At 51.1% G+C, this 24,580-nt stretch overlaps 5 protein-coding genes across 5 annotated transcripts; 2 read left to right on the forward strand and 3 right to left on the reverse strand.

The window, feature by feature from the left end:
• Positions 1–2,392: 2,392 nt before the first annotated feature.
• On the forward strand, positions 2,393–4,249 carry EAH_00009440 (hypothetical protein, conserved; the record flags this gene model as incomplete). Its single annotated transcript, XM_013391918.1, has 1 exon — positions 2,393–4,249. The coding sequence occupies one exon, from the start codon at positions 2,393–2,395 to the stop codon at positions 4,247–4,249; it is 1,857 nt and encodes a 618-aa protein (XP_013247372.1).
• Positions 4,250–5,880: 1,631 nt separating this feature from the next.
• EAH_00009450 (mitochondrial import inner membrane translocase subunit tim17, putative) lies at positions 5,881–6,768 on the reverse strand (the record flags this gene model as incomplete). Its single annotated transcript, XM_013391919.1, has 2 exons — positions 5,881–6,078; positions 6,370–6,768. The coding sequence occupies 2 exons, from the start codon at positions 6,766–6,768 to the stop codon at positions 5,881–5,883; spliced, it is 597 nt and encodes a 198-aa protein (XP_013247373.1).
• Positions 6,769–8,308: 1,540 nt separating this feature from the next.
• EAH_00009460 (hypothetical protein, conserved) lies at positions 8,309–10,348 on the forward strand (the record flags this gene model as incomplete). Its single annotated transcript, XM_013391920.1, has 6 exons — positions 8,309–8,893; positions 9,080–9,180; positions 9,434–9,479; positions 9,692–9,732; positions 9,908–9,961; positions 10,285–10,348. 6 exons carry the CDS (start codon positions 8,309–8,311, stop codon positions 10,346–10,348), a joined length of 891 nt encoding a protein of 296 aa, XP_013247374.1.
• Positions 10,349–12,877: 2,529 nt separating this feature from the next.
• Positions 12,878–16,783, reverse strand: EAH_00009470 (hypothetical protein, conserved; the record flags this gene model as incomplete). Its single annotated transcript, XM_013391921.1, has 9 exons — positions 12,878–13,083; positions 13,264–13,379; positions 13,529–13,807; positions 14,513–14,631; positions 14,801–15,045; positions 15,171–15,326; positions 15,578–15,638; positions 15,870–16,087; positions 16,621–16,783. The coding sequence occupies 9 exons, from the start codon at positions 16,781–16,783 to the stop codon at positions 12,878–12,880; spliced, it is 1,563 nt and encodes a 520-aa protein (XP_013247375.1).
• A 3,551-nt stretch (positions 16,784–20,334) lies between these two features.
• Positions 20,335–24,185, reverse strand: EAH_00009480 (hypothetical protein, conserved; the record flags this gene model as incomplete). The annotated part of the gene is made up of 10 exons (XM_013391922.1): positions 20,335–20,540; positions 20,660–20,775; positions 20,863–21,080; positions 21,304–21,492; positions 21,654–21,754; positions 21,845–21,954; positions 22,380–22,668; positions 22,813–23,271; positions 23,628–23,864; positions 24,023–24,185. 10 exons carry the CDS (start codon positions 24,183–24,185, stop codon positions 20,335–20,337), a joined length of 2,088 nt encoding a protein of 695 aa, XP_013247376.1.
• Between the last annotated feature and the right edge of the window lie 395 nt (positions 24,186–24,580).

A 24,580-nucleotide genomic window follows, 5' to 3' on the forward strand; every position in this document is an offset into this window, starting at 1 on the left:
AAAAGCAAGCCTACCTTGATTATTCCTAAACTGAGTCGCAAATGAACTTCTTGGCAGGACGCGACGGCGGCAAAATGCACTTGGTCTTCTGAGTGTGTCCTTTTCCTGTCTCCCACTGGACAAATCTGTTGCTAACGGAGGCCTGCATGTATTCAGCGCGGTGCAGTCAGTCTCTGCAGTCCTGTGTGGTATTTATTTGGTAACGGTGACGTGCCTTCTAAAGAACATTTTTCGAAACACAAAGTTGGACTACAGTTGCGTTTTGGATTTTCAAGGGTTGCTTCTCCCCGACGCTGTCGCTTGGTCTCACTGCCGCTCTTTCCTACAATAACGGTCGTCGGTTCCTCTTGCAAGGACGGCATTTTCTGACCCTTTGGTACCGTTGGAACACAGAATCAGTTTTCCACTCCATTTATCCTCCTTTTTGCATGTTTTGTCCTCTTCGTTGTGAGCATGCTACTACGGTGTGTGAATGATTCACACGACACTTGACTGCAGCTTGCAGGGGTCTGCAGCACAGCTTATAGAATAGCCCCCCCCGCAGTCGGAACGAACAGAACGAACTCGGATCGACTCAGTTCTACATTCTAAGCTAGGAGGAGTAACGAATCCATCCCACTGCCTGCTCCGTGGCAAGGTGGAACATCTCACAGCCAGTTCTACGCCAGTGGACGGTGTGACCAGATCTGTAGTGCTACTTCTCTCTAGTCCTTATTGCACTTTGCAGTGCTTTCCAATAGTGTTGTTACTTCACGCCGTGGTACAGTTGAGACTACTTGCGATTCCGCTTAACAGGAACTCGGCTAGACTTCGCAAAGACAGGTCCTTGGCCGCGGTGAAATCGAACCCTAGCGAAGAATCACTCAGATATTAGGGAACAAAAAACCAATATTCGGGATGAAGATAAAATACACATATAGTATTATTCTTGTTTCAGATGCTGTGAATCAAAAGTTCTCTGGAGCTAGAATGCTTAGTTGGTAAAGAAGCCCTATGCGAGGATGCGATCATGTATGTGCATGCGGGACTCCACTATCTTGTCTTGCCTCCGTCCCGTAGGCCTTGCCCAGAGGTCTCCGAAGGTGCATATTTCGATACCTCCGCACTGTCCGTTCCTCACATGGTGCCTCCAATCCAGTGCTGCGGCGCATGCACCTAAATCAGGACAGATCAATGCGGCATCATATTTGCACCACTTGGAATGCTAAGAACTTGGGATTTACGAATGCCAGTCTATCCAGTCGTAAGCATGTGATTGTAGAAGCTGTGGTGTGGTCTCGGGAAGGCAGAAAGGGGAGCTTTCGCTGGAGGAACGAGGACAGACAACGATGCTCCAGGAGGACGCCGGACAACAGCTCGTTCTTGGCCTCATTCAGCAAGCATACACTTTCCAATGAATATTGGCCCTTGTGGGTGACACTGCAATCGGTTACGCTTGCAAGATACGCAAATATGAGTTCAAGTAGTACGGATAGGATAGCAGAGGAAGCCTACACCGTTAAGAAGCTACATTCCAGGACTGCAATAGGTGGCAATTTAAGAGCCGCAAGAGGGAATCTCTTCTCTGGAATACACGTTCAAAACTGTGACAAGTGTTCTTGTCCTTTCTTTACGCGTGTCCTCCGTGCTCACTGCCTTTTAAGGCGCAGGCGGCGTAACCACAAGTATGTTGCTGCTCAAAAAATCAGCAGCACCGCCCCTCTGTGCACGCCCTTTTAAACCGACTCATATATTCCCTTGCAAATCAAAATTATATATTTATCGACTTGTAGGGAAACCCTCTCGCTTCGGTCCTGCCCATCTCAGGGTGAGTATGGGGAAGCCAAGTGACCTTCGTGACGGCATTCACCCGCCCACCCCACATCACGCTGTGAAGCGTAGATCTTTAGAAGCATCGAGCTCAAATTCTAAGGTAAACTCAATCAGCAAAATGTTTTCCGCGAGTATCCCCGATACCACTGCGGGAAGACACTGGTGGCTTCTCGGTCTGCCGAACGGGTGGCAGCCACGTGCCACTACAGCACATGGCGGCCTCTGGAGCGGTACAACGCTCGTTGGCATGATGGTAAACCGCGTTTTCCTTCGAAATGCTTCAACTCCTTCAATTTTTTCTTGAGTTTTACTTACTCCTGAGTTTCTCTTGAGTAATAGCAAGTCGTTTCCACCTTAGTGGGTTGCTGTTTCTCCAGAGCTGAGTGTTTTGAGTGTGTCCTGCGAGCGGAGTCTGACGAGTCTGACGGACATTCATAGCCCACCGTTGGTTCGGGCAACGGGCCGGCTGTAGTGTCTAATTTGAGTTCAAGGCATATACTCCGAGCCGCAAATAGCTGCAACCTAGACAGGCAGCAGCTGCAGCGGCAACGGCTAAGTGCGAGATATCAACGTAACAACGATGGGAACAACTCACAGTCATGAAACAGCAACGGCCGTTCTTGGCCACAACCAAACTGCGCATAAGTCGTACAAGTCAGCTGCTATCCCACCTCTGCAGGGGCCCAAAGAATCAGACGAAGCACCGTGCCCTCTTCCAACAGTTTGCCCGGGCAAGATAAAGTTGAATGGCCTGGCTGCAGGGGACGTCACCACTTGCTGCACGACAACCTGCAACAGCAGCCTTAGTGGAGTCAGCGCCAGCCCAGAGACATGCTCAACCGGCTTCGGTGTAAGTGCAAATGCTGTCACCATTACGCTAAGTAGCGGCAGCCCTCTTCAGCGCAGTGACAGTGCCCTGGCGGTGAGCAGCATAGCAGACCAGAGTCCACGAGCATTCAGTGCCGTCCCTGAGTTGGACGATGTAGAAGCAAACGCCACTCGGGCAGCAACGAGAAACAATAGGTGGAGCTACCGAAACCCCCGTGTGCAGGGATTCCTGAAAACCCTTAGGCGAGGGGCTATTCGTTCGTCTTCGCAGCCGCCACCTGGCAGCAGAAGTCATGCGCATCCTGACGTCTTAGCTGCAGCCAACGAAAGAGCCTCATTTGCCGCTGCTCTGCATGCCCACATCCTCAGAGAAGAGGAAGAACATCGCCGCAGGCAGAACAACAGCAACCTGCCGAAGTCGAACTCTGAAATATCCACTCCGCAGACTCAGCTTCGGTGCTTGTCCCCCCCGGAGCTTTTCGAAGATAATCATAGCTACGTGCCGCCTTCCGGCTACAGAGCTAAAATTGCCACCAGCTGGAGGTCGTCTCTGGAAGACAATGAAGCGACGTTCTCGCTCGAAGGTGCTGAAACACAAGAAATCAAACGTTCGGGTCAAGGGGTTGTGCGTACAGTAGGTGGGCGTCGAGCCTTGGAGCCGTCGTACCGCGGGGGTGTAACCGCCAGCCGGTGGATAGCTGACGTGCCGACGAATGGAAGATGGGAAATGGAGAGAGGGGAGTGGAACCGTCAAGGGGTTCATTTAAACCACCTGGGTGTTGTAGATGAACGATTTAAAGCGCTTGCAGCAACGCGACGGTTGTCGCCACGGCATCACGCTACGCAGCCGCAAGGCTGGTGCGGGGCGATGGGCCAGGACCCAGAAGCCCCTCTTCCACAACCGCGTAGGGTTCCCATCGCGCCGCTGGCGGGGCGCCTGCAAGAGAATCAGCAACGACTCTTGCAATGGGGGCACCAAGTGGTGCCCGTGACACACAGAGGAGTTGCAGCAGCCACGACAATTGAGCTGGCCAGGATCAGGCATGCGAATGAAGAAAAGCGGAGACAGCAGCACAGTCTCATTGCCTCCCCTGAGCCAGAGCAGGGCATGCCTGCTGCAACTGGCATTCATCGGAAACAACTTGGAGTCACTTGCAGTGCTCACCCATTCTCGACAGGTAAGGATTTGCTATGCCTGTGCTCTGTTCAGGAGACGACACAGGCAGTAGAGAGCCATGCCATGCTGGTGGTGGAAATGAAGCCGTTCTGCTTTGGAGAACTTGTGTATGTAACAGGCAGAGAGGAAGGAAAGCACGACTGTGCCATGGGGAGCGGACCGACCTCAACAAGAAATTTAGCGTTGCATGGGAGAGGCCCGACAGAAACTTCAGTGCCAGCCCATTGCTTTTGCCAGGCTTTCACACCAAGAGAAAGATACAGCGGCAGATGCCTCCCTAGTACCAGGGAAACTCCAACGCTGCTGGAGGCGGGAGGTTGCCGCGAGGCAAGGAAATCGAGCTGCTCGGATTCCGCCCCTGAACTGCCCGTGTCCGGTTGCGAACAGCAAAGGCAGCAGGTTCGTTCCATTCCTGCGACAAACGTTTCTTAGCCCCCATTAATCAGCAACAACGTGGGAATGGCACCTCTCAGATGCGCAGCAACGCAGCCAGTAGCCAGCTGCCAGGAGTTGCATTTCAGCGCGTACAACGTCTACCTTACAAACCAACATAATTGGCAAAGTGCTTTCAGTTCCTTGAGGCTGAAATTCACAAGTTACTCCATCGTTCCCATGAAATTTTGTCTGCACAGGAAGACAGAAATTCGCTCCAACGTCCCCACTGCTCAGCGGCGGCGAAGGCTCCCGCAAAGGTTTGTCTGGCAAACGGTCTAGAAGCTGAGACCTCAAGAGGAAAATTAGTTCCGTCTGTATAACGATTGCGTCCTATTGCACAATCGTTGCACCAACAAATAAATGCAGATCAAGTGTATAGTTCAAGTGTGTGGCTCCTTATTCATTCAGACCGACGATTTCCGGCGCCCTCCTGCAAATTTCGCACATTCCTCCGGTTCGCGCGCTCTGCAAAAAAACGCCTTCGTGGCAAATCCACGTACTCAAGTGGGGGCTCCTAAGAGAAGGCCCCGTTGATGATGGAGTTGGTTTGCTTTCAATGGACAGGAACGCCGACCAACGAAAGATGCGGCCGCGCCCCACAGAGTGCCCTACATAGGGCTTGGCCAACCTTACGTTCGCCAGCAGATCCCACATAAAGCAAAGCCTGCAAGTATCACTTTGACCTCACGGGGGCGCAAATACCTGGGTGCTTCACCTGCAGAGTAACGCGTGGGCCTGCCGCGAAGATGAGAAAAAGCATGCCTATGCTCCAGTGGCGCAGTGCCTGTGTTCAATGTGTGGCTGCAGTACGTGCTATGAAATGCTAAGTCGCAGAAGGGCGCCGTTCCGTGTCAAATCATTTGTGTACTTTCAAAAATACAAGCATCCGAAATGTCGCAATTGCCAGTTAATTGAGCACACTTGTGGAAAGCCCAGGACGGGGCAAGGAGGGGGAAGCCCTTCAACTCCTCGCACACCTGTTTAAAACTACGATACTTTGTTCCTTAGCTAAAACACCCTCTCAGAGTTTTGCGACAGAAGACAAGTTCTTGCGCTCGCAAGAGGGTAAAAGCACCTCTTGGGACTTGCATTTACCATTGACAGTAGAAGAGAGAAGAGACAGACTGCTGTTCAACGGGAATCAATAGCCCGAGTGCACCGTTGCGCTCAGCGTTTGCCGCAAAGAAGAAAACAGTCGGGAAAAAATGTGCGAACGGCCGCTAAGAGCAACGCCCAAGCACCCTGAGCTGACAGGGCACCGAGGCTCTCCTTCCTGCGAGCTGCAGGGCCCTGGCTGCTCTAGTCTTCATACAGCCTAACTGCATCTGAGGCGCCGTCCGGTCTGTTGGCGGACGATGAAGCCTCTGGTGCTCTCGTCTCTGTGCAACTCGCGCTGCAGTGCAGTACAGCGTCTCAAGCTTCCACACTGTTGGCACCCCTGCGCCTCCCAGAGCAGGGGAGCCAACACGTGCATATAACCGACGTACAACCACAGGTGCTCTCCTGAAGCAACCATCGACGTGGTTGTTGTCGGAAAGTTATTAAGGCCCTACTTCCGTCAACTAACCATCTCCTTACCACACCTAGAGGCAGCACTACTTTCTTGCCCATCACTGGATGAAGAGTCTTCACCTCAGAGCCGCAGAATCTTGAAGTATTTCTGACGAAGACTGCGGTTTTGAAGGGGTCGGGGAGGGTGTAGGAATAAGTCGAGACCACAAAGAAGAGGAATTCCCAGCGGCTGCCTGTTGCTGCAGTTCCTCATACTCTTTCATTTGCTGAAATTGCTTTCGAGGGGTCATCGTGGGTGCCCCGCGAAGAAACATCTGACCACACACAAATAGCAATGCACAAGATAAAGAATAAATGGCTATGAAAACGCAAAGGCAACCCCAACACACCAAACAAGGCACAAAAAAAAACAATGGAGCGCCACAGAGACACATAGGAAGATAATCGAAGGAAATAGCAGCCCTCCGCGACAGTGAAAACCCAGGAAATGAAAGCCAACAGCGCAACGTCGCCAAAACACGACAAGCCCATCCCACTAAAGCTAAGAGTAAGGGGTTCGTGAAGCCGCGTCGAAGATTCGCTACTTGGGTACAGCATGGGCTTACGATTTGCACGACCTCGATAATCCCAAGAAGAATCCCTCCAACTGCCGCATTTCTAGCACAACTTCTCCAGCCAGATCGCATTGAGAGCACCCCCCCGGTGGCAGCCCCTGCAATTACAGGGTTCCAGGAATCCTCCTTCCCTCCCCTAGCATATGCCAGTGTACAGTCAAAGGCACAAAATAAACCGCCCCAAGTAGCGAAAGCCGAGCCCACAGCTGGGGACTTGAGCGTTCCCGAAAACATCGCCCCGTTGAATTTTTCGTACTTAGGCGAATTCCGCCAGCCTTTTGCAAAATGCCATAAAAAGCCACCCAAGGCACCCATGCCAAAGGCGCCTCCCATGTCGTCCAGTATGCGGTCTGGGCATGGCTCCCTGTTCAGATCTCGCCGAGACGCCATCGTTAGGATACAGAAGCAAAAAGAGAAACTAATTGCAAAACAAAGGGAGCGACGCCTCCGAGACAGCGGAGGAGTATTGGCAATAGCCAACGCCAGCAGCCGACGTACTAGGTGAATCGAGATAAACGAGTACGCGGTAAAATAAAACAAATAAACTAATTTGTGTCAGGGGCCTTTAGTGTCTGTTGAAGTCCAGCTTGCACTGTCTTCAGTTCTTGCAGCAGCTCGGCGCGGACGGCGGGCCCGTTGAACTTCAGTCGACTTACGGGTTTTCCTCCCACAAGAACGATCGGCACTACTTCTTTGAGATGCTGCACATCCCCGTCGCATATGCCTAAGGCCTTGCGATCTTCGGCAGAGTCTAAGCTAGCCAAACCCACCCTCACCCGCACCAGCGGTTGTGCCTGCACCTGCAGAAAGCTTTTAGCTGACCCGCCGTTGTGATATCTACGTTCCCCCTCTAATGAAGTTGAAGCTGAGCGTGGCTCGTTGCACTCCAAAGAGAAAACGTCTGGTGGCCCCTTCTTTGTCCCAGAAACTGCCGACAGCAAAGACACTCTAGCCGTGCCATCTGTGGCCCCAAGGGCAGCTACGGCGTCTTCTTCGCGTGCCTTTACCTGCAACCCGAAATTCGTTTCTCTAGGACTCTGTGCAGTACGCGGAAGAACACCCAGGAGGCACACGGAGGGTATATTGTCGGGCAAACGCTCGTACACCAGTGGCGGACTGAGGGAGGAGATGATCCTTCGAACAGACAAAACTGCCTTGGCGCACAAACTGCACCGGTCCGTCCCAACTACAATAACATTAATAGCTACTGGCTCGTTGGTTGTTCCAGTGTCGAGAAGAGCAACTCGAAAGCTGCTATGACGCCTCGAGCCGACGATTGCGCCAAATGTATGGCTGTTGACAACTCCACAGGGACTTCTAACGCAGATTCGAGATGCGTGGCTCTGCGGAAACAATTCGAGTGTTAGTACACTTGGTTTCAAAAGTGCATTCCACGAGTAGGCCACCGAATACGGGGACCACCCCACGAGCAGCCTGCGGGGCCCGAAGCATGCGAACATCGGACTGAAGTTCGTTGTTCCTCTATTTTGCGTCTTTCCCAAACTTCAACGCATCAACAACAACTTTGCCAGTTGAGTTAGTTGGATTCATTGCACTCGAAAGACGCAAGAAACATGACTACAGGGGGCTCTGCACTTCATCTTTCGCCAGCCCCGTGGACCGACATGTCTACTTTTCTACTAATTGCCCATTGAGGCCATCGCTGAACAAGACTGTAGAGACAATTTCAGAGTGACTGTGTCACGAGAGTTCCTCTGGTGAGAGTCTTTCCTGGTGAGTGCGTTCGTGTGTCGTTCGGTGGCATAGACAATGGCCTGCCGAAACGGACAGTGCCGGTAGTACAACAAAGCTGGGCGTCAGCAGGACGTTTCCGCATAGGTCGTCGACCTTCTGCTATTACTGCTGCCACCTTTGCTTTCAACAGCTTCCCCTAGGTTGAATTGACAGTGTCCAGCGGCTATCCGTAAGGATGGGCATATTCTTCCGGAATCGCGAGGAGGACCTGGCAGACCCTGATTTGAGGGCGTCCCGTTATTTCTTATTTAAAAACAAACAAACGAAGGAGAACAAACTCAAAATTGCCGAGAAAAAGTACGGATACACCTTAGGCGAGCTGCATGCGTATAAACACTTGATGATACCGCCACGAATGCCCGACCGCATGCAGCAGGCCAGGCCCGAGATGGCTTATGCCTATCATCAGATTCAGAAACTCGTTGAGGCTGAGGTGTACGAACAGCAGACAGAGAACCACTTCGCCACGAAGCCCACACAGGCGGCTAACAGAAGCTCGTCCCTCAAAGCCCTCGGCACCGAAGCGCCTTCAACTGCTGCCCTTGGCGCCGACACCGTACCAGCAGCTTCTTCAAAGGCGAGGAACCCCCTTTCTGAAGAAGGAGATGGGTCCAGTGGCCCTGCCACGGTGGACGAGTCCTGCGTCAAGTGCCTCGGCTATTACTTGGCATTAGACCGATGCGTTCGAGCGGTGTCCAAGCAAGACGAAAAAAACCGGATCTACAAGCATACCCGTCTTCATGCTTGCAAGCCACACTGGGTAACTTCTGTTGCCAGGGAGTTAGCAATGGCTACCTCCGTGTGACTTATGCTGCATATCAATCGATAAAGCAATGCCAAAACCGGTTTGCAAGAGCCAAACGCAGCATCCTTTGTAGTCCCCGGTGCACACACCGTTCAAGGCAAAGGCCCGCATCGTTCATTGCTGTTGGCGTACTATTTTCAGATTTGGTTTAGCAGATGCACTGCCTACCGGGACCGGCAACTGCTCAGGGAGATCCACTCATGGGAGGCGGAGCACTTTGCGTCCTTGGGGACTAAGGAAAGGTGCGGTGTATCATCATCTGTCCATTCACGAACCCGTCCCAAGTACATACACCGCAGCGTATGCATGCACTGATTCAGAGCGAGGCTCTCTTCAATTTCGAAACCGTAGGTGTATGGTCATAGTGTGAGAAAACTGCCCCAGATGGGGTGTGTTGAACCCGATATGAGCCACTGCCTGACCTGTACGTCTCGTCGTTTCTTCGTTAGTTCATTTTATCGTTGGTTTCTGGATTTCTGCGGGCTTGTCCATTAGGGAGGAATACGTAGAGCAGCTGCGCGGCACGAAAAGGTATCTCGAAGTAGGTACTGGGTATTTTCTGTTGCTTCCCTCCAGACCCTGTTGCTGTAGGTGGTACCGGTCCATCCGTATGCATTTCCAGTGGAAGCATGTGCGACGATCCCCACTAGGGGAACACATGGCTGTATAATACATGGCTTTCTCTTTAGTTCGCTATGGGGTGGGGGCCCCCGTTCAACGTGCTTTCCATGCATGGCCTTGTTCTGTCTGCAGTACGCGGCGGCCCGTTCTCGTGATGACGTGGATGTTGTGAGGTACGCTGTATTCTGCATATGGTGCAACTGTTTAAGTCATTGTGCATGCCTTTCAAGTTGTTGCAATGCTGCTGCTCTTAAATTGGCAGTTGAGCCGTTGGAGCCCCTCTCCGCTGTACCTGGCTGCGAAAATACTGCGAATGCACTGTTGCTTCGCTGGTTTCGCATTGCGCAGGTTGAAGAGAGAAGCGAGCCATATTATATCTCGATTAGACAAGCTGAATGGACGGTGCGGCGCCCATTGAGAAGACCTCTCAAGCTGTGATTGCTGCGACTGTTGGTCGTGCTTATGCTCCACATATTTGATTACTTTGCATGCACGCGTCATGCAAAAGGCATGCATGCTAAATGCTGTCTGCACATATGCTGCAAGGAACTTCTTTGCTCCTGTTTGGCACAGCCGCCCTTCGCCGCCTGCAACAGCAAACGCACAGCGTAGGAATGGAACGAAGCGTCACTGGCTCCTAGTGCTTTATATGTAATTTACGGAAGGATATGCATAAGGCGGTACTGCTGCGTGTAATGTTTGCTTGTTTGCATGCATGAGGACAGGCGGCTGAGTGGCGAAACACAGCAAAGTTGCTGTAACCGTAAGCAGCAGCAAGCCGAGCTGTAGTATGGCGCAGCAGGAACCTGAAACAGTTCGGGAATATGCTGACTGTTTTTTTCAGTCTTGCTCATTTTAGCACACGTATCCGCAATCGTAGCCTGCTGTTATTTACAGAAATTACTCCTGAGAGGCGTGGGGTCGGGTCCCTACGTTGGGAACAAATCATTATGTGGCTGTACCTTCACTAGCCCCTCTGGGAAGCCGCCTCATGGTTCACATAGTCCGACGCACTCACGCCTTCGTTCGTTGCAAGAAACTGGTGTGCCCGAGATAGGCAATATATTGAAGAACAGTGGGGCAGGCATTGAAGCACTGGCAGCGAATGGCTGAATCCTACTCACCAGATACAAGACTGACAAATGCTCTGCCGCTTATTGGTTTTCTTGCTTTTGTTTGACGCGTGAAAAAGGTGCCTAGAGGGGCTTCATGGGGCGAAGAGCGTGTCGAAATGGACCTTCAGAGTTTCATTGCGCGGGAAGCTGCACAAGCCACGTACAGTATGTTAAGTGGCCTGATTTTCTTGCTTTTGTTCTGTGACATGCTGAAGAATATACCCTACAGCGGCTGCTTGGGGCGAATAGGTGTAGGCTTGCTTGGTTATGTTGCCCGGAAAGCAATACGCGGCTGGTGCTGCTGCGGCGGCTGCTTTCCCCCGCAACGAAAAAGCAACTGTACCCACCCTCTCGATACACTTCCAGTCGGAACACCGGATGGGCCTCTCTAAAAGAACCAGAGGACTTATTGACAGTTCGTTCCTGAAGTCTCCTGCTTGCCCTCTTGCTCCTCCGCATGCTCCATTCTTTCTGTAGTACTTGCCGGCCACTTTTGGTGGCGACGGACTGGAAACATGCCGGCAATCTGCTCCAGCTCGTTTCCGTTCGGTCGCGTGCATGTCTTCCCTTACCAAAGGGACCCCTTATTGGTGTAGTGCCATAAGGACGATTAAGTCTCTGTGACCAGAGAAAGGGCAATTAGTCGGAACATCGGACACTTGGCGTTAACTAGAGAGCTGCGGCACAGTGCCACTCTAAATAATACGAATGTAAGGCCGACCAGGACTTCAAAAATTTTCATAACGCACTCGACAAACTAACAGAGAAATTAAAGTTTAACGAGGATATCATTTCAAGTGCAACTCCACCAAAACCGGTTAAAGGCTCTTCACCGCGGTTACAGATCCCTGTCCTGCAAGGCTGCCCGAGCAGTTGGGCCCACGAATGGCAAGCAAGAGAAAGTCTATCAAATTCCTCCCTTCCCTGCCTAGCTACAACAAGCACCGGCCGGCATCGTTGAAGCAGACGCCTCTAGTGCTGAAGCTAGCAGTCCCCGGTGAGAGGCGCAGGATGTGGAAGACTCTATAGCGGCATTAGGGATGCTCTGAATTTCCCCCGCCTCCTGTGTCCCAGCACGAAGACAGTAAGGGAATGACGCAGTCGGCAGGCTGACTGATATATTAGGGAGCGCAGGTACAGACAAAATAAGACAAGACGCATGCTTAGGACAAGCCTACGCTGCACGACCTGAGGCAACTTCCGAGTTCAAAACCCATCAGGATGCCAATAAACACGGAAATGAAAGAGTAGGCATACTGCCAACACGAACAAACATGGAGGCGAGAGAGTGGCTTAATAGGGGCATCCCAAGGCCCCTAAGCTGAATGCAACTGAGTCATGGTTTACTATAATTAAAGCAGAAGGCTGGAACCGTTACAGGAATCGACCGCATTTACTAAATACGCTCCGGTGTTTTACCACTTTGCCAGGCCTGGTGAAAAGCGCTGGGAGAAGAAAATTCCCAGCGGGTGAAGGACTGATTCCCGTTCCCCCTGACTCCAAACCTCAGCGCGGAGAGAGGCAGCAAAACACATCCTCAGACTAGCCGCCATCGACGACAGCGCACGTTCATGCCTATCCTTGCATCTCAGTATTTACTAGTCGCCTCTCGGCTCATATTACACAAGGGGAGGGGGAAGCCAGTCCTTGCGAGAGCAGCGCATTTGGATTTTCGTCACTGCACCCTACCCCCGCCCCAGTTAGTCTCTCCGGGGAAGAAAGGTGCATTGTATTACAATAAGTGGAAAAACATATCTAGTTAGGTCATTCTCAATCATATACTTGGCGGGCTGAAGGCACGCCGTATATTGGGAGCGGCAGTTAGGCAGCCTTCTTCACCCGCAGAGATGGAGCTGTCTGCTTGCTGGTAGCCACAGTGGTTTCGCTTTGTTCTTATCGCACACAAGTTTTGCACTCGTTGGCTGTTCGCCAGTACCGATAAGTACATCAGAAAGGGCAACACCTGGGATGCGAAGAGCCTTCGTCTTACGTTTTCAAAGGCCCTGTGCAATATCACATTCGTACCCAGAACACTTCGAAAGATGCGCCGAGAAAGAGTAGACTTCTCAGTTTTGCAAATAGAGACACATATAGGCACCTGCTGCATGGGAAACTATACGCACATGCAAAAACATGCATAATGATATCCAGTTGCTGCCAAATGCATTAGGGAGAGAGGTAGAGGAACCAGGGCAGTTCGGCCTTACCTGGCCACCATTATAGCGAAAAGGGAATAGAGAATGCGGCCAAGCATGAAGAACGCCATGACTTTGTAATCCCAGCCTACAAATGCCAAAGTCACTACCGTCAATACGGCAGACCCCATACACGTAATTAGAATCGCAACCTCCGGAATGCGCCGCAGATGGACAGTGAGGGCTATGCTAAACAGTGGGAGGACAAGATGGCCTGCACGAATGCAAGCAGTGGGCAGAAAAGGTGTTTTACACGCATGCAGGCACTCTGCAACCATGAATGCATTATGATTTGTTGAAAGGCTGGATAATGCAGCCTCACGTTCCACTCTCCCCATCGCACCAATCAGCACATAAAAAAACAAGCTCAAGCTTGCAATCTCTCTCAACATACTGCCAAGAACAAAGTTGAGCTCCACTCCTTGGGGAACTTTGGTCACTTCTGTTAAAACGTGTCCCTTGGCCATAATGTGGCAGCTCTCCAGCAACTCATAGAACATGAAGCTGACGCTGAAGTAAGTGCGCATGCAAAAAAGCCGCACGAGCTGCGCAAATGTGCAACAAACGCTTCTGAAGCAGTAGGAGAAGCATGTGCAGCCCTTCACCACTATGTGCCCCTACAAGCAACGTCGGACGCTACGAAGGTGGGTAACGCATACTAGGTCACTGCCTGTCCCAGGGCTAAAAGCTGAAATTTCCAAGCATTCCTTCCCCCCCGCCTATCCATTTGCTTCATGGGCAAAATAAGCGCCGACAGAAGTGCAAATTGGAGCACAGGTGGCCACACGGCCAACAGAGTTCCTCTCCAAGAAGGCCTCTGCAAGCGCACTCCAAGGAATTCCAACTGAACAGGGTCTTGGCCGGTGTATCTTTCCACCTGCGAGCAAGGCAATGCATTTGCATCTACGCTACCTGCTGAAACCCCCGTGGAAAACACTCTGACAGGAAGCAGATAAGTCCCCGTCACAAACACTAGAGCGAACAACCTGCACCACCTGGAGCATGTGCATTGTAGACCCGCAGCAATCTGTGCATTGCGCGCTTACTGCCAGAGACAGACACTGCAAGACATATGCTTTTGTTATCCCAAACAGACAATGCACGGCGCAGATAAGCAAATTTAAGTGACAGGTTTCCTTGTAGAAGCCGACGATGTGCTCAGCCCGCCACAGAAGATACCATCGTTCAACTGCACTGTCTTCGAATACTCCAAGCTTACGTTTTGGAAGAACACACTGCAACACAAACAATAATACACAGTTGAGGATGTGAATATAAGCGCCGCGTCGTCTCATGCGAATCATTTACGAACCAAACGCCCTTCTGCCATCGTTGCCACGCTCCCGTTCACTCAGACCTTCTCGCAGCTACCGCAGCCGCTGTGACGCTCTTTGGTCTCTTCTCCTTGGTGGCTCTCCGCAGCGCAAAGGTGCCGCAAGCATCCGCACCACTGGCTTTCTTCCTGTAGGCAAGGGCTGCGGATGGACACGAGAAACACGGGAGGCTCCTCGCAGCCTCACCTCATAAATTCGGTCTAAACATTTGCTTCTGTACAAAGAAAGTGTATCGACCTCCAGCTGAGACCCCGCACGAGCACCCCAGCTATGCTGTCCCTTGGCAGATAGTGCCCTTCTATGACTTACCCATTTTGGTTCTTCGAAGACCTTATACGTCGGATTGAACTGAATTTCCAAGCAAGACGCCTCCACCTCCGGAAGCATTTACCTTTGTCAGCTCTACAAGGCATTTGACTCTCAGCTGGCTGCGTGTAAAACAAATGCGAAGAAAGCCACCACTCTCCTCGTACGGAAACCACCCTGAAAACTGAACTTTCTTACTTACGGAGTAGCTCAGATATTCTAATGGGTTTATTGCACTGGCAATGGCAACGGAATACCAAATAATGCATGAACAACCCAGATTAAACCCACCATATGAGGCGAGCGGCGGGAAGAAGCACCCGGAGGCATCTCCGGCGAAGGCTCTGTTGCTTTTCTAGGAACGTTTGCTGCAGCAGTAGTTCTTTCGTCGGGCTGCACGCTACCCGGCTGTACGCGCAACGGTAGCCCCTTCTTGAAAAAAGGCAGAAGTCTGAAAGTCTCGTTTGTGCTACAGCGGTCACTCGGACTACGCTCAACAGACACTGCCGTTGCGAGGATCGATCGGTGTCTTGCCGCTGCATAGACGGAATCACAGCCCATACAGATGGGTAAGCAATAACGGGAAAATCTATGCATGCGCCAAGCCAGTTATGGAAATCGCGTTCAGGAAGTGCATGCAAACCAGCTATTACTTGGTTACCTTTCATTTCATACTCATCCGGACTGTAAAATTTACCTCCAATCGCCTCCCGTAGCCTGATGTCCAGATACCATTCGCAGTCCACGTAACCGTAGTGACAGCTCGGCACCACAAACAAACAAATCTCCTTTTCCTCGTTCCAAACCCCCGTATCTTCTGAATGGAAACAGAAACAATTTGCACATGACGGAAGTGTACACACCCCAGAATTACCCTAGCAGAGTGGTACGCTTCCCTGCACGCACCCTTCTGCTGGGTCTTTTTTACGGTCTAAAGTAAAAGGAATGGGGTGTAGATACTTTCTGCTCACGGTATGTCTACTGCATACTGCGCTTAGGCAAACACCATCGGAACCTGGGAAGGTAGGAAGTCGACTGGGATGGGTTCTGGCAGAGGAAGAGATTTACCTATTTTAGTGACATAAAGCAACATGTCATCTTTCCACAAGGTGAGCCGGCGCTTTACTGCCTGAAAGAAAAGGGAAGGGAAGTTGCCCATCCTTGTCCAATAGAGGCGCATGGCTTCTTCCTTACATGGCCATGCCCTCCAATGAGGAAGCTTTGGAGTTGAGGAGGGCCCTCCAAGCCTATGCCTTGTGAGCCGGAAGTGTCGCTGCTGGACTGGGGGGGTCTTTTGCCGGTGGGGAAAAAAGTGTCTTGATTCTTTCATTCGAGGTTTTGGGGAACCGGTGTACTTTACGTTTTCCCTAGAATCAGCACTTGTCCCGAAACATGCAGAAATAGGCAGTGACGAGCGTCTTGAGTCCCACAGCTGTTGGTAAAACACCTGGACCATGCGGTAACCCAGGTGCCCAACTACAGCACCAAAAAACGACGAAAATGACTTCACCACCAGGAGCAGTGGAGGCATAACCCCCCATACAAAGTCCGAAACTGTCATCACTGCAAAGATGATGCCTTAGTACAAATGCAGCAAGTCCACACACCTCATGCACAGCGTAGAGGCTACAATCTAAAGTTACCAAGTAGCAATCCTTCGTCACTCCGGCGGACACAGACCTGTGGAGCGTGATAAATCTCGACAGCCTACAAATTCCCGCATTACGTCTGTATGCTAGGGCTTAGAGTATAGCTTACCACAGCAAGCTTGTGTTCTCCAGGAGATATGCTCGACAAAGAAGTTGAACCCGACGAAACACACATGGCGCATGGCGCATTCACCAAAGCGAAACGGAAAGAGAGAACGAGGTATAAGAATGAAGGCCAAAGAAAGGTAAAGGAACCTCCACTTCGTCCGCTCGTTGTTAATCAATCTCGCCAAAGACCACAGGAGGACACATGTCCCAAAAACGATTCCCCAATTAACGAGGATTGCTGCAGTAGTCACATAGGATGAAAACTGCACCGTTAAGCAACAGCAAAAGCAGAAACCGATGGTTAAACAAGTGTGAAGGAAAAAACGGCAAGTAAATATTCAAGCGTCTACTCACCAAATTCAATCCAAGGAGGATCGTTTGCTGGGAGAAACTCATTTGAGGCGAAAGAGAAACTGGAAGTCAGTACCATAAGGAGTACAAGAGATATGAGCCACATGTGCAGGTCCTCCGGCTTCATGAACGGAGTACCGCCCTTGCAATTTCTCTTCCTAGTCATTTTTGGCTGTTCGGTGTGCCGAATCTACAGTGTTCGAAGCGGATGCTAAAGTTCGTTCTGAGCCCGTCGCCGCCCTTCAATTGTAGCTCTACCGACTGTCTGTCTTTCTCTCTCTCCGTTCAACCTCCGGAATACAAAAATGGGGAAGGGATGCACACTAATTGCAAGTCCCCTCAGAGCCCCTCAACCCCTACAACCACCCATCAGGCATCTCCCCAGGGCTTCCTGTAGGCAGCTGGGCGACAGGTGATCGCTTGCTCTTCTTCCCACAGTATGCTCCCAACCGTTTTTGGCATTTTCGGACTCTGTGGGCAACGTGTACTTTACTTCGAAGCAGTGTGCAGTTTCAAGTACTCTTATTGGGTGCCTCTGCAGACCACTGGACTCTCGGTAGGCAGACTCAGGCAGGGGGGACTAACACGTTGTTAGCGGGTGTTTTTACAATCAAAAAGACTGCGTCCCCTTTTAGAACGAGGGAAGACCCTTACAGCCTCAAAAAACCTGTGATTCCTTTAATCCTGAGGGCCGAGGTATTCTAGCGCGCGCCGAGCAAGACAAACGGGTTGTGCCAATCATATAGCACAGGGGCAAAGAGCTTCAAGATAGACTTGGATTAAGCAAATATACGCAAGATTTAAAGGAGCAGTAAAGAAGGTGGAGCCGAGGGAAATCACTAACACTGTTTTTGGGGGTTGAAGCGGCTTGCCATTTTAGTTGCGCTGGAGCCTCGGGGGAAATGCGAATAGCGCAAGTAGTCATCTGTCTAATGCACCCGCTAGTCTTTCTTCTAATATATCCATTAATTATTAAGTTTCTAAACCATCGAAATTGATACAATTCTTCTTAGAGGGCTCATGGAAAACCAAGTTGAGCTGTCCTTCTTCCCCCTGTGGCTGCGGAACCCAGGTGGAGGGCGTTCCCCCAGAGGCTGAAAACCCTCAAGCACAATGAAAAGGTTACCTGGTTACTCTTCAAAAATCCAAAACGTCAAGTGCATCATCATTAACTGATGCTGCTGCGTTGCTGAGGGTTCACAATCAACAATATCATTGCAGCTTCGGAGTTCACGTAGGAGCGTAGGCAGTACCTCGTCTTCACGGTGGTAGAAGTTCCACTGCTAGTTCCTTCAGGGTCAACGCAGCATAAAAACTGTTTCAGACTACATAACCCAACCCTCAGATGATTGCTGCCGCTATTCAACGGAAAAAAGCGCGCCCATACGAGGTGAGTGAGTCGTCGTGCATTGCGCGACCTTCTGCCGTGTACAGCGTGAGGAGATGAACAAGAATCGCTATTTTTAATATGTTCGCTGTTGGTACCTCCTGCCATCACAACGTTAGAACACAGGCCACTGCCTGCTTGAACGATCAGCTAGTAGCAGGGAGCCTGTGAGTCGGGATATGGTATAGTATATATAGTCCTAATGGAGGGGGGGGCAACGAAAGGATTTAGGACTGTCATAAAGCTTAACAAGAAGCGAATTTTATTGTATTCCCTCCACCTGGAAGCTGAGAGCAATTTTCTACCTGTGTCACTGGTGCGTGTGTCTTATAACGTGCTGCCTTCCATGTATTTGCGTCTCGGTACACATTGTAAGCTATGGATATCTGTATGCGCTGAGATACTTAGTCTTGCTTCGTGGAGATTTCTGTAGAACTTAAGTTTTGCCCTGCCAGTCCTTTGCCCCTCTATTTCAGTACTGTGAGCCGCCATTTTTATCCACCTGCGCTACTGCATTGACGCTAGACTGCTGATATCCTAAGCTACAGGTGAAATATCCTGGCATGCAGGCAATATAAATCATCATGAGCTGACCCCAGCTAGCAGGCCTTCACTACGCTGCTCACTGTTAAGACCCCTAAGACGTCCTCTGTGCAACTTGGTCACGCTATCCAAAATGCTCTCACAAAGGAAAAAGCAATGGTAGAGAATGTACGGTATGTTATGGGCCACACAAACACAAACATATTATTCACCTAGCGCCCGTGAAGCTTGACGCAGCTTCACGCCGGCGCTACGCAGCGATGCGAGCCGTACTGCTTGGGTGCTGTTCTTTGCGTCTAGTTTCTGAGGCCTCGTGCGACCATGCGCAGGTAAGTCAGCCTCCACCTGGCTAAAACAAGTATTCACTGCTTGGTGTTATGCACAAATCTCTGCAGATATTATGCACGCTGTGGCGCGGCAAGATACAGATAAGTGGCCCCTTACGCTACTGCCACAAATTCGCCAGCAGGCTGCAGCGCAGGGCCGCTGCGAGTCCACGAAAATACATAACACCACCAAGGGGGAATTACTCTTCTCATAAAGACTCTCCACAGATTCAAACACAAACGTCTTCCAAAGTGCTTTTCTATGCCTAATCTCATAGAAAGCTACCTGTCACGCGAAGTCCCAAACAAAAGCCCTACTTTAGGTCCCACTCCAAGAGGGAAGCGGCAACACAGCAGCCTACATTGATACAGCCGCACAAGGTGGCACAGGCGCATGTGAAACGCTAGGGATGGGGAGCAAGCAACGTAGGAACCCGCAAGACGCCGCTGACAACAGAAACAACGCGTGGAAGAAAAGAAAGCCAACCGAACCAATGAAAGTGAAGGTAAGCCACAACCGACGCAGATGGGCACCTTGCCGAGAGCTGGCAGCCTTCACAAAACGCCAACAAGGAGGAGATGGAAGAAAAGATGAAGGCATTAAAAGGAGGAAGAACTCAACTATTGGGAGGGTGGTATCGCAAAACACGTGACGACGTGTTCTAGATAACCAGCGCAAAGCGCAGAAATCATGACCATTTGCCGACTCATGACTCTGACCAAAGGAACATGCGGTGTGTCGAGGAAGGCGAACAAATTACGACGGTTAGCGTTCCCTTTCAGTTGAATCGATGTTTATTGAGGCCCCAAGAAGTGCACTTCCACCGGATTGACTGCGCTCCGACGCATGAACGCCACTTTGAGCGCTGCAAGGTTCGTTAATCTCATCCCAAAATAGCTCTCGAAGGTCAAGAAAACTTGAGCCCTTGCTTACACGAGCAGCGGCTTTGCTTCCGTGCCACTTTTGCCTGCCACTTTACATTCCACTCGATCCCTCCGCGCCAAAAAACGTAGCTTTTGATCGGACTTGCGAAAGGCCCCTGTTTACTTTTCTTCGATCCAGGCAATCGACGGGCTGTAGGTATCATATATGCTGAGCTTGGGCGGCCGTATTTCTCCGCTAAGGCAGATAGCTCTCCGCGTGCTGGTTGCCACAGTGGTCTCTCTCTTTTCGGATAGCGCACAAGCTCTCCACGCGCTGGCTATTCGCCAGTGTGGATAAATACATCAGGAAAGGCAGCACCTGAGTTGCGAATAGCTGCCGCCTTACGTTTTCAAAGGCCCTGCATAACGACAGAACGTGCATTTGAACGGAAGCGAGCAAATAATCTTATAAATTCAAGGAGACCGTGGCAGATGCATTCAGCGATGCGCGGAAACATGCAGAGGCAGATGCATGCCCGATGTTAAACTGTTTTCGGTAGGCTTCAAGAATGAACGGGGAAAAGCAGAGTCCGGAGCTCACCTGACTAGCATGATGAAAAACAGAGCGTAGAGGGTACGACTGAGCATAAAGAATGCCGCGATCTTAAATTCCCAGCCAACAACGGAGAGAATTACGATTGTGACTAAAGCCGACCCGACGGAGATAATAAGAATAGTAGCCTCCGAAATCCGTCGCAGGTGCACGGTGACGGCGATGCTGAACAGTGGGAGGATCAAATGGCCTGCGCGCATGCATGCATACAACAACAGGCGAAGCCAAAGCTTCCCACAAACACTTCGTGCGCTGAGGTTAACTGCACAGAAAAAATTGCACCTTTCTTCCCCAGCTGGATTAACTTACCCCCAACTACAAACGTAAGCTCCACCCCTTTCGGGATCTTCGTCGCCGTTGTGAACAGAGGTTCCGTCGCCATAATGTAACATCTCCCTAGCAGTTCACAGAATGCGAATGCCGTGCTGCAGCAGGCACGCATACAAGCAGCCACACGCGCAGCATAGGGGCCCAGCACAAAATACAAGGCAGAAGAAATGAGCAATGCGTACTATGTCACAGCCTGTCCGAGGGCCAAGAGCTGAAACTTCCACGCATTTTTCCCCCCGCGGCTCTCCATAAACTTCATGGGCAAAATGAGTGCCGAAAGAATTGCAAATTGCAGCAAAGGGCGCCACAAGGCAGCCAAAGTCCTTGTCCATGAAGGCAGCTCCACGCGGACACCGAGAAACTCCAACTCGGCATTGTTTGTGTCTTTGTAGCGCTCAATCTACGAAAAATGGCCGGAGAAACACACACAAGTTCCGTCAGCTTTGTAACTGACGCCACAAGAAGCCATGAAACCGGTACAACGACTGTCCGTCTGAAAGCAATCCTCGGAAACAGTAACTACTGCGAGTAGTACTCTATGGAGCAGTTTCAGGAAACGTCCTGCAGAACTTGCGCGGCAATGGTGTACTCAACAATCAAAATCGTCTTCATTCCTCGCTTACCGCTTGGTTTAGACACTCAACGACCATCCGCCGTGTCATTTCAAACAAGCACTGCAGGGCACAGATGAGCAGATTGATGTGACAGATTTCCTTGTAAAACTTAATGATATACTCTGCCCTCCACAGGAGGTACCACCGCTCGATTGCACTGTCCTCGAAAACTCCCGACTTCACCTTAGGCAAAACAACCTGCAGGAGCAGCAACAATAACAGCATCAACTCACAAGCTGAACAGTGCAAGATGTACCTGCAGCTTCGCCTCTTCCCACATGTTCACATGCCAGACTAATGCTTCACTTTGTTGCAACCTCCCTCCGCCCCTCCTATTCATACCTCCTCCCGACTCCCACTGCTGGCGTGCGGCTCGCCGCCCTCCCCATTGCGGTGCCCTTCCCCAACCCAAGGATGCCGCAGACAGCCACACCACCGAGTTTGTTCCTGCAGATGAGGACTGCATCACAGCACGGAACAGCAGGACACACAAGGTGTAACACCCCATTCAAGTCTGCCCACCTTCGTCCCCAAGGCAAATATAACCTACCAATTTGAACACATTGCGGGCTTGGCTGATCCAAACTTCCAACCGAGGCGCCTAGGCCTGAAGGGCAGCCTCCCATTTTTCGCTTGAGGGCGCCGTTGACATGAGCCTCTCTGTGCACAAATCAAACATCAAACCTCGCTTATGGCTAAAGGTAAAGACGACCCTTGAACGGGTGCCAACTATGACCGCCTGAACACAACAAGTTCAGCTCACCCCCTCGGGAAAAGAGTGCGGGGACTCTGCGGGGGAAACTTCATGCGCATTTTTTCCGGCTGAGATCGGATCATCTTTGTGAGGAAGATGCGGAGAACAAAAACGCTGCGATGGAGCATCGTATGCCCTTGACTCGGCGGTGGCGCGCTCGACAAGCTGCAGGCCACCGTGTTGCTGCAAGCTTGCATTCTGCTCGGTGCAGAGTGGGGGCTTGCCGTCGTTGCAGATGGCGAGAGTGGGAGGCGACGTGTTTCTCTCTGATTTACAGAGGTCTCTGGGACTGCATCCAAAAGATACTGCGGTGCGAAAGAGAGATGAATACCTTTTAACGGGCTTTACAGTGTCAACGCCCATCAGCGCTGCACAAGCTGCGGGTGAGCGCATGCTTGCAGCAGCAGCCCCGTCCAGAACTTCGTGTTCAGATTGTGTACTTTCAGCAGGCAGCACTTGCCTGCCTTCCACCGCATTCCCAAGAGGGCAGCAAAACAAGCCTCCATATGCACCCGGAAAACTCATCTCCAGATACCACTTGGAATCCACGTAGCCGTAGTGGCAGTTCGGCACCACAAACAGCTGAAGTTCCTTCTCCTTACTCCATACGCCCGAATCTTCTGGATCAAGAAGGTCGCAGCAATCAACACAACGAACCCAGAACACAAATGCCCAGCCGCGTGGTGTTTGAAATCAGAACGTAGGGTTGACAAATTTGGGTTTACAGATGTGGGTATGCTAGTGCAGGGCAGAGGAGCTTTTACCGATTTCAACGACATATCGCAACATGTCATCTTTGCACAAAATAAGGCGGCGATGCACAGCCTGGAAGTACAGGGCGGAGCAGTTATCCAGTTTGGTCCAGTAGCGCCGCGTTGCTACCCCATTAGACGTCATGGTTTTCTTCCGTGAAAAGCCCCGCATCGAGGAGGTGGCTCCCAGGTAGTTTCTAGAAAGCCGCATGCGTCTTCGCCTAATGGAGAAGGGATCTGGCTGGCGCAGGAGGTCCCCGGCACGAGCTGTACTTTGGTGCTCATAGATGCAGGGAAGAAGAGAAGAGTGCATTGCTTCGTTCACTGCAGCCTTTCGGGGGTCAGCAGACTTAATCCATTTGTCTCGGAAGGCAGTATTCGAGCCAATACATGCATAAATAGGCCGAGCTGGCCGCTTCGCCTCCCGCAATTGCCTGTAGAATATCTGCACTATGCGATAGCCCAAGTTTCCTACAATAACCGTTACAACATATGCGTAAAACTTCATCAGTGCAACGAAAGGAGGTAGTACTTTCCACGTAAAGTCCGAAATTGTCATTATTATTAACGAGAGTCCTTCGCACAAGAACAGAAAACATACAAAAAGCCAATGAATGCGCACTGTAAGACTGCAACAAAAAGAGTATAGCCCCTGTTCTTTTTGGACTCTTGCGGTAATACAGCCAGTGTTACATAACGCATAAATAAAAGTCTAAAAATCTCTGAACAGCTACGCACTCTGCAGTTCTGCGCAGTACATGCGCGTCCACGATACGAGCAGCAGCAGTAGCCTCTGCGCGCACTGAATTCTGCTAAAGGTCACGTACCGCAGAAGGCATTTGTTTTCCACGATACGTGGTCGGTGAAGAAGTTGAATCCCATGAGACACATCTGATGTAGCACAACTTCGCCAAAGCGAAATGGGAAGCAGGACCGAGGCACTATAACGGAAAACAAAGACAGGTAGAGCAGTTTCCACTCCGTCTTCTCGCTGTTAATCAGGCGTGCCAAAGACCACATTATGACGCACGCCGCGAAGGTAACGCCCCAATTCACGAGAATTGCTGCGAAGCAGAAAACTCACAGGGGACCCTCCCCATACACACAAATGATGGATTACCGAAGGCTGGCATGCTGACAGCAAAAAAACACAGCAAACAAAAACATTAGAGGAAGCACTGTCCTATACTTGGCACTACGTTTATGAATTATTGGCCCTCACCAAAATCAATCCATAGAGGGTCAGTTGCTGGGCGGAACTGAGTGGAGGCGAAAGAAAGGCTCGAAGTCAGAACCATGAGAAGCGCAAACGAAATGAGCCACATGTGCAAATCTTCCGGCTTCATGAACGGTTCCCCGCCTTCACAATTCCCACCTCTCGCCATCTTCAGTCCTATGCTTCCTATAGGACTTTGGGTTGAGGGCTTGGCTAAAACTTTTCACTGCCTTACTATCGAGGCATTCTCGTCTGCCCCCGTCTGCCCAGCAGGAACCATCTGTCGCCTCTCCCCTCCCCACGGGGCAAATACAAAAACGCAATGCAGTGAAACAAGGTGTATGGGCTATTCAGAAACCCAGGGCTCCTCAACGGAGCCATGGGGCTTTCCCGCTTCTTCCCTGAGGCCGTCCGTCGCACAGCTGACGGATTGCCTTTCTAGCCTGGGTATGGTCGGAACCCTCTGCAACGCCTGCAGATCCTGGTGCCATACGAGAACGAATGACTTCTGCTTGGATGCGGTGATGAAATCTAGAGATTTTGGGGATACCTAGGGAGCCCAAT

This window comes from Eimeria acervulina, genomic scaffold, assembly GCF_000499425.1.
Source record: "Eimeria acervulina Houghton genomic scaffold, Eah_scaff47, whole genome shotgun sequence".
Classification (NCBI taxonomy): domain Eukaryota; phylum Apicomplexa; class Conoidasida; order Eucoccidiorida; family Eimeriidae; genus Eimeria; species Eimeria acervulina.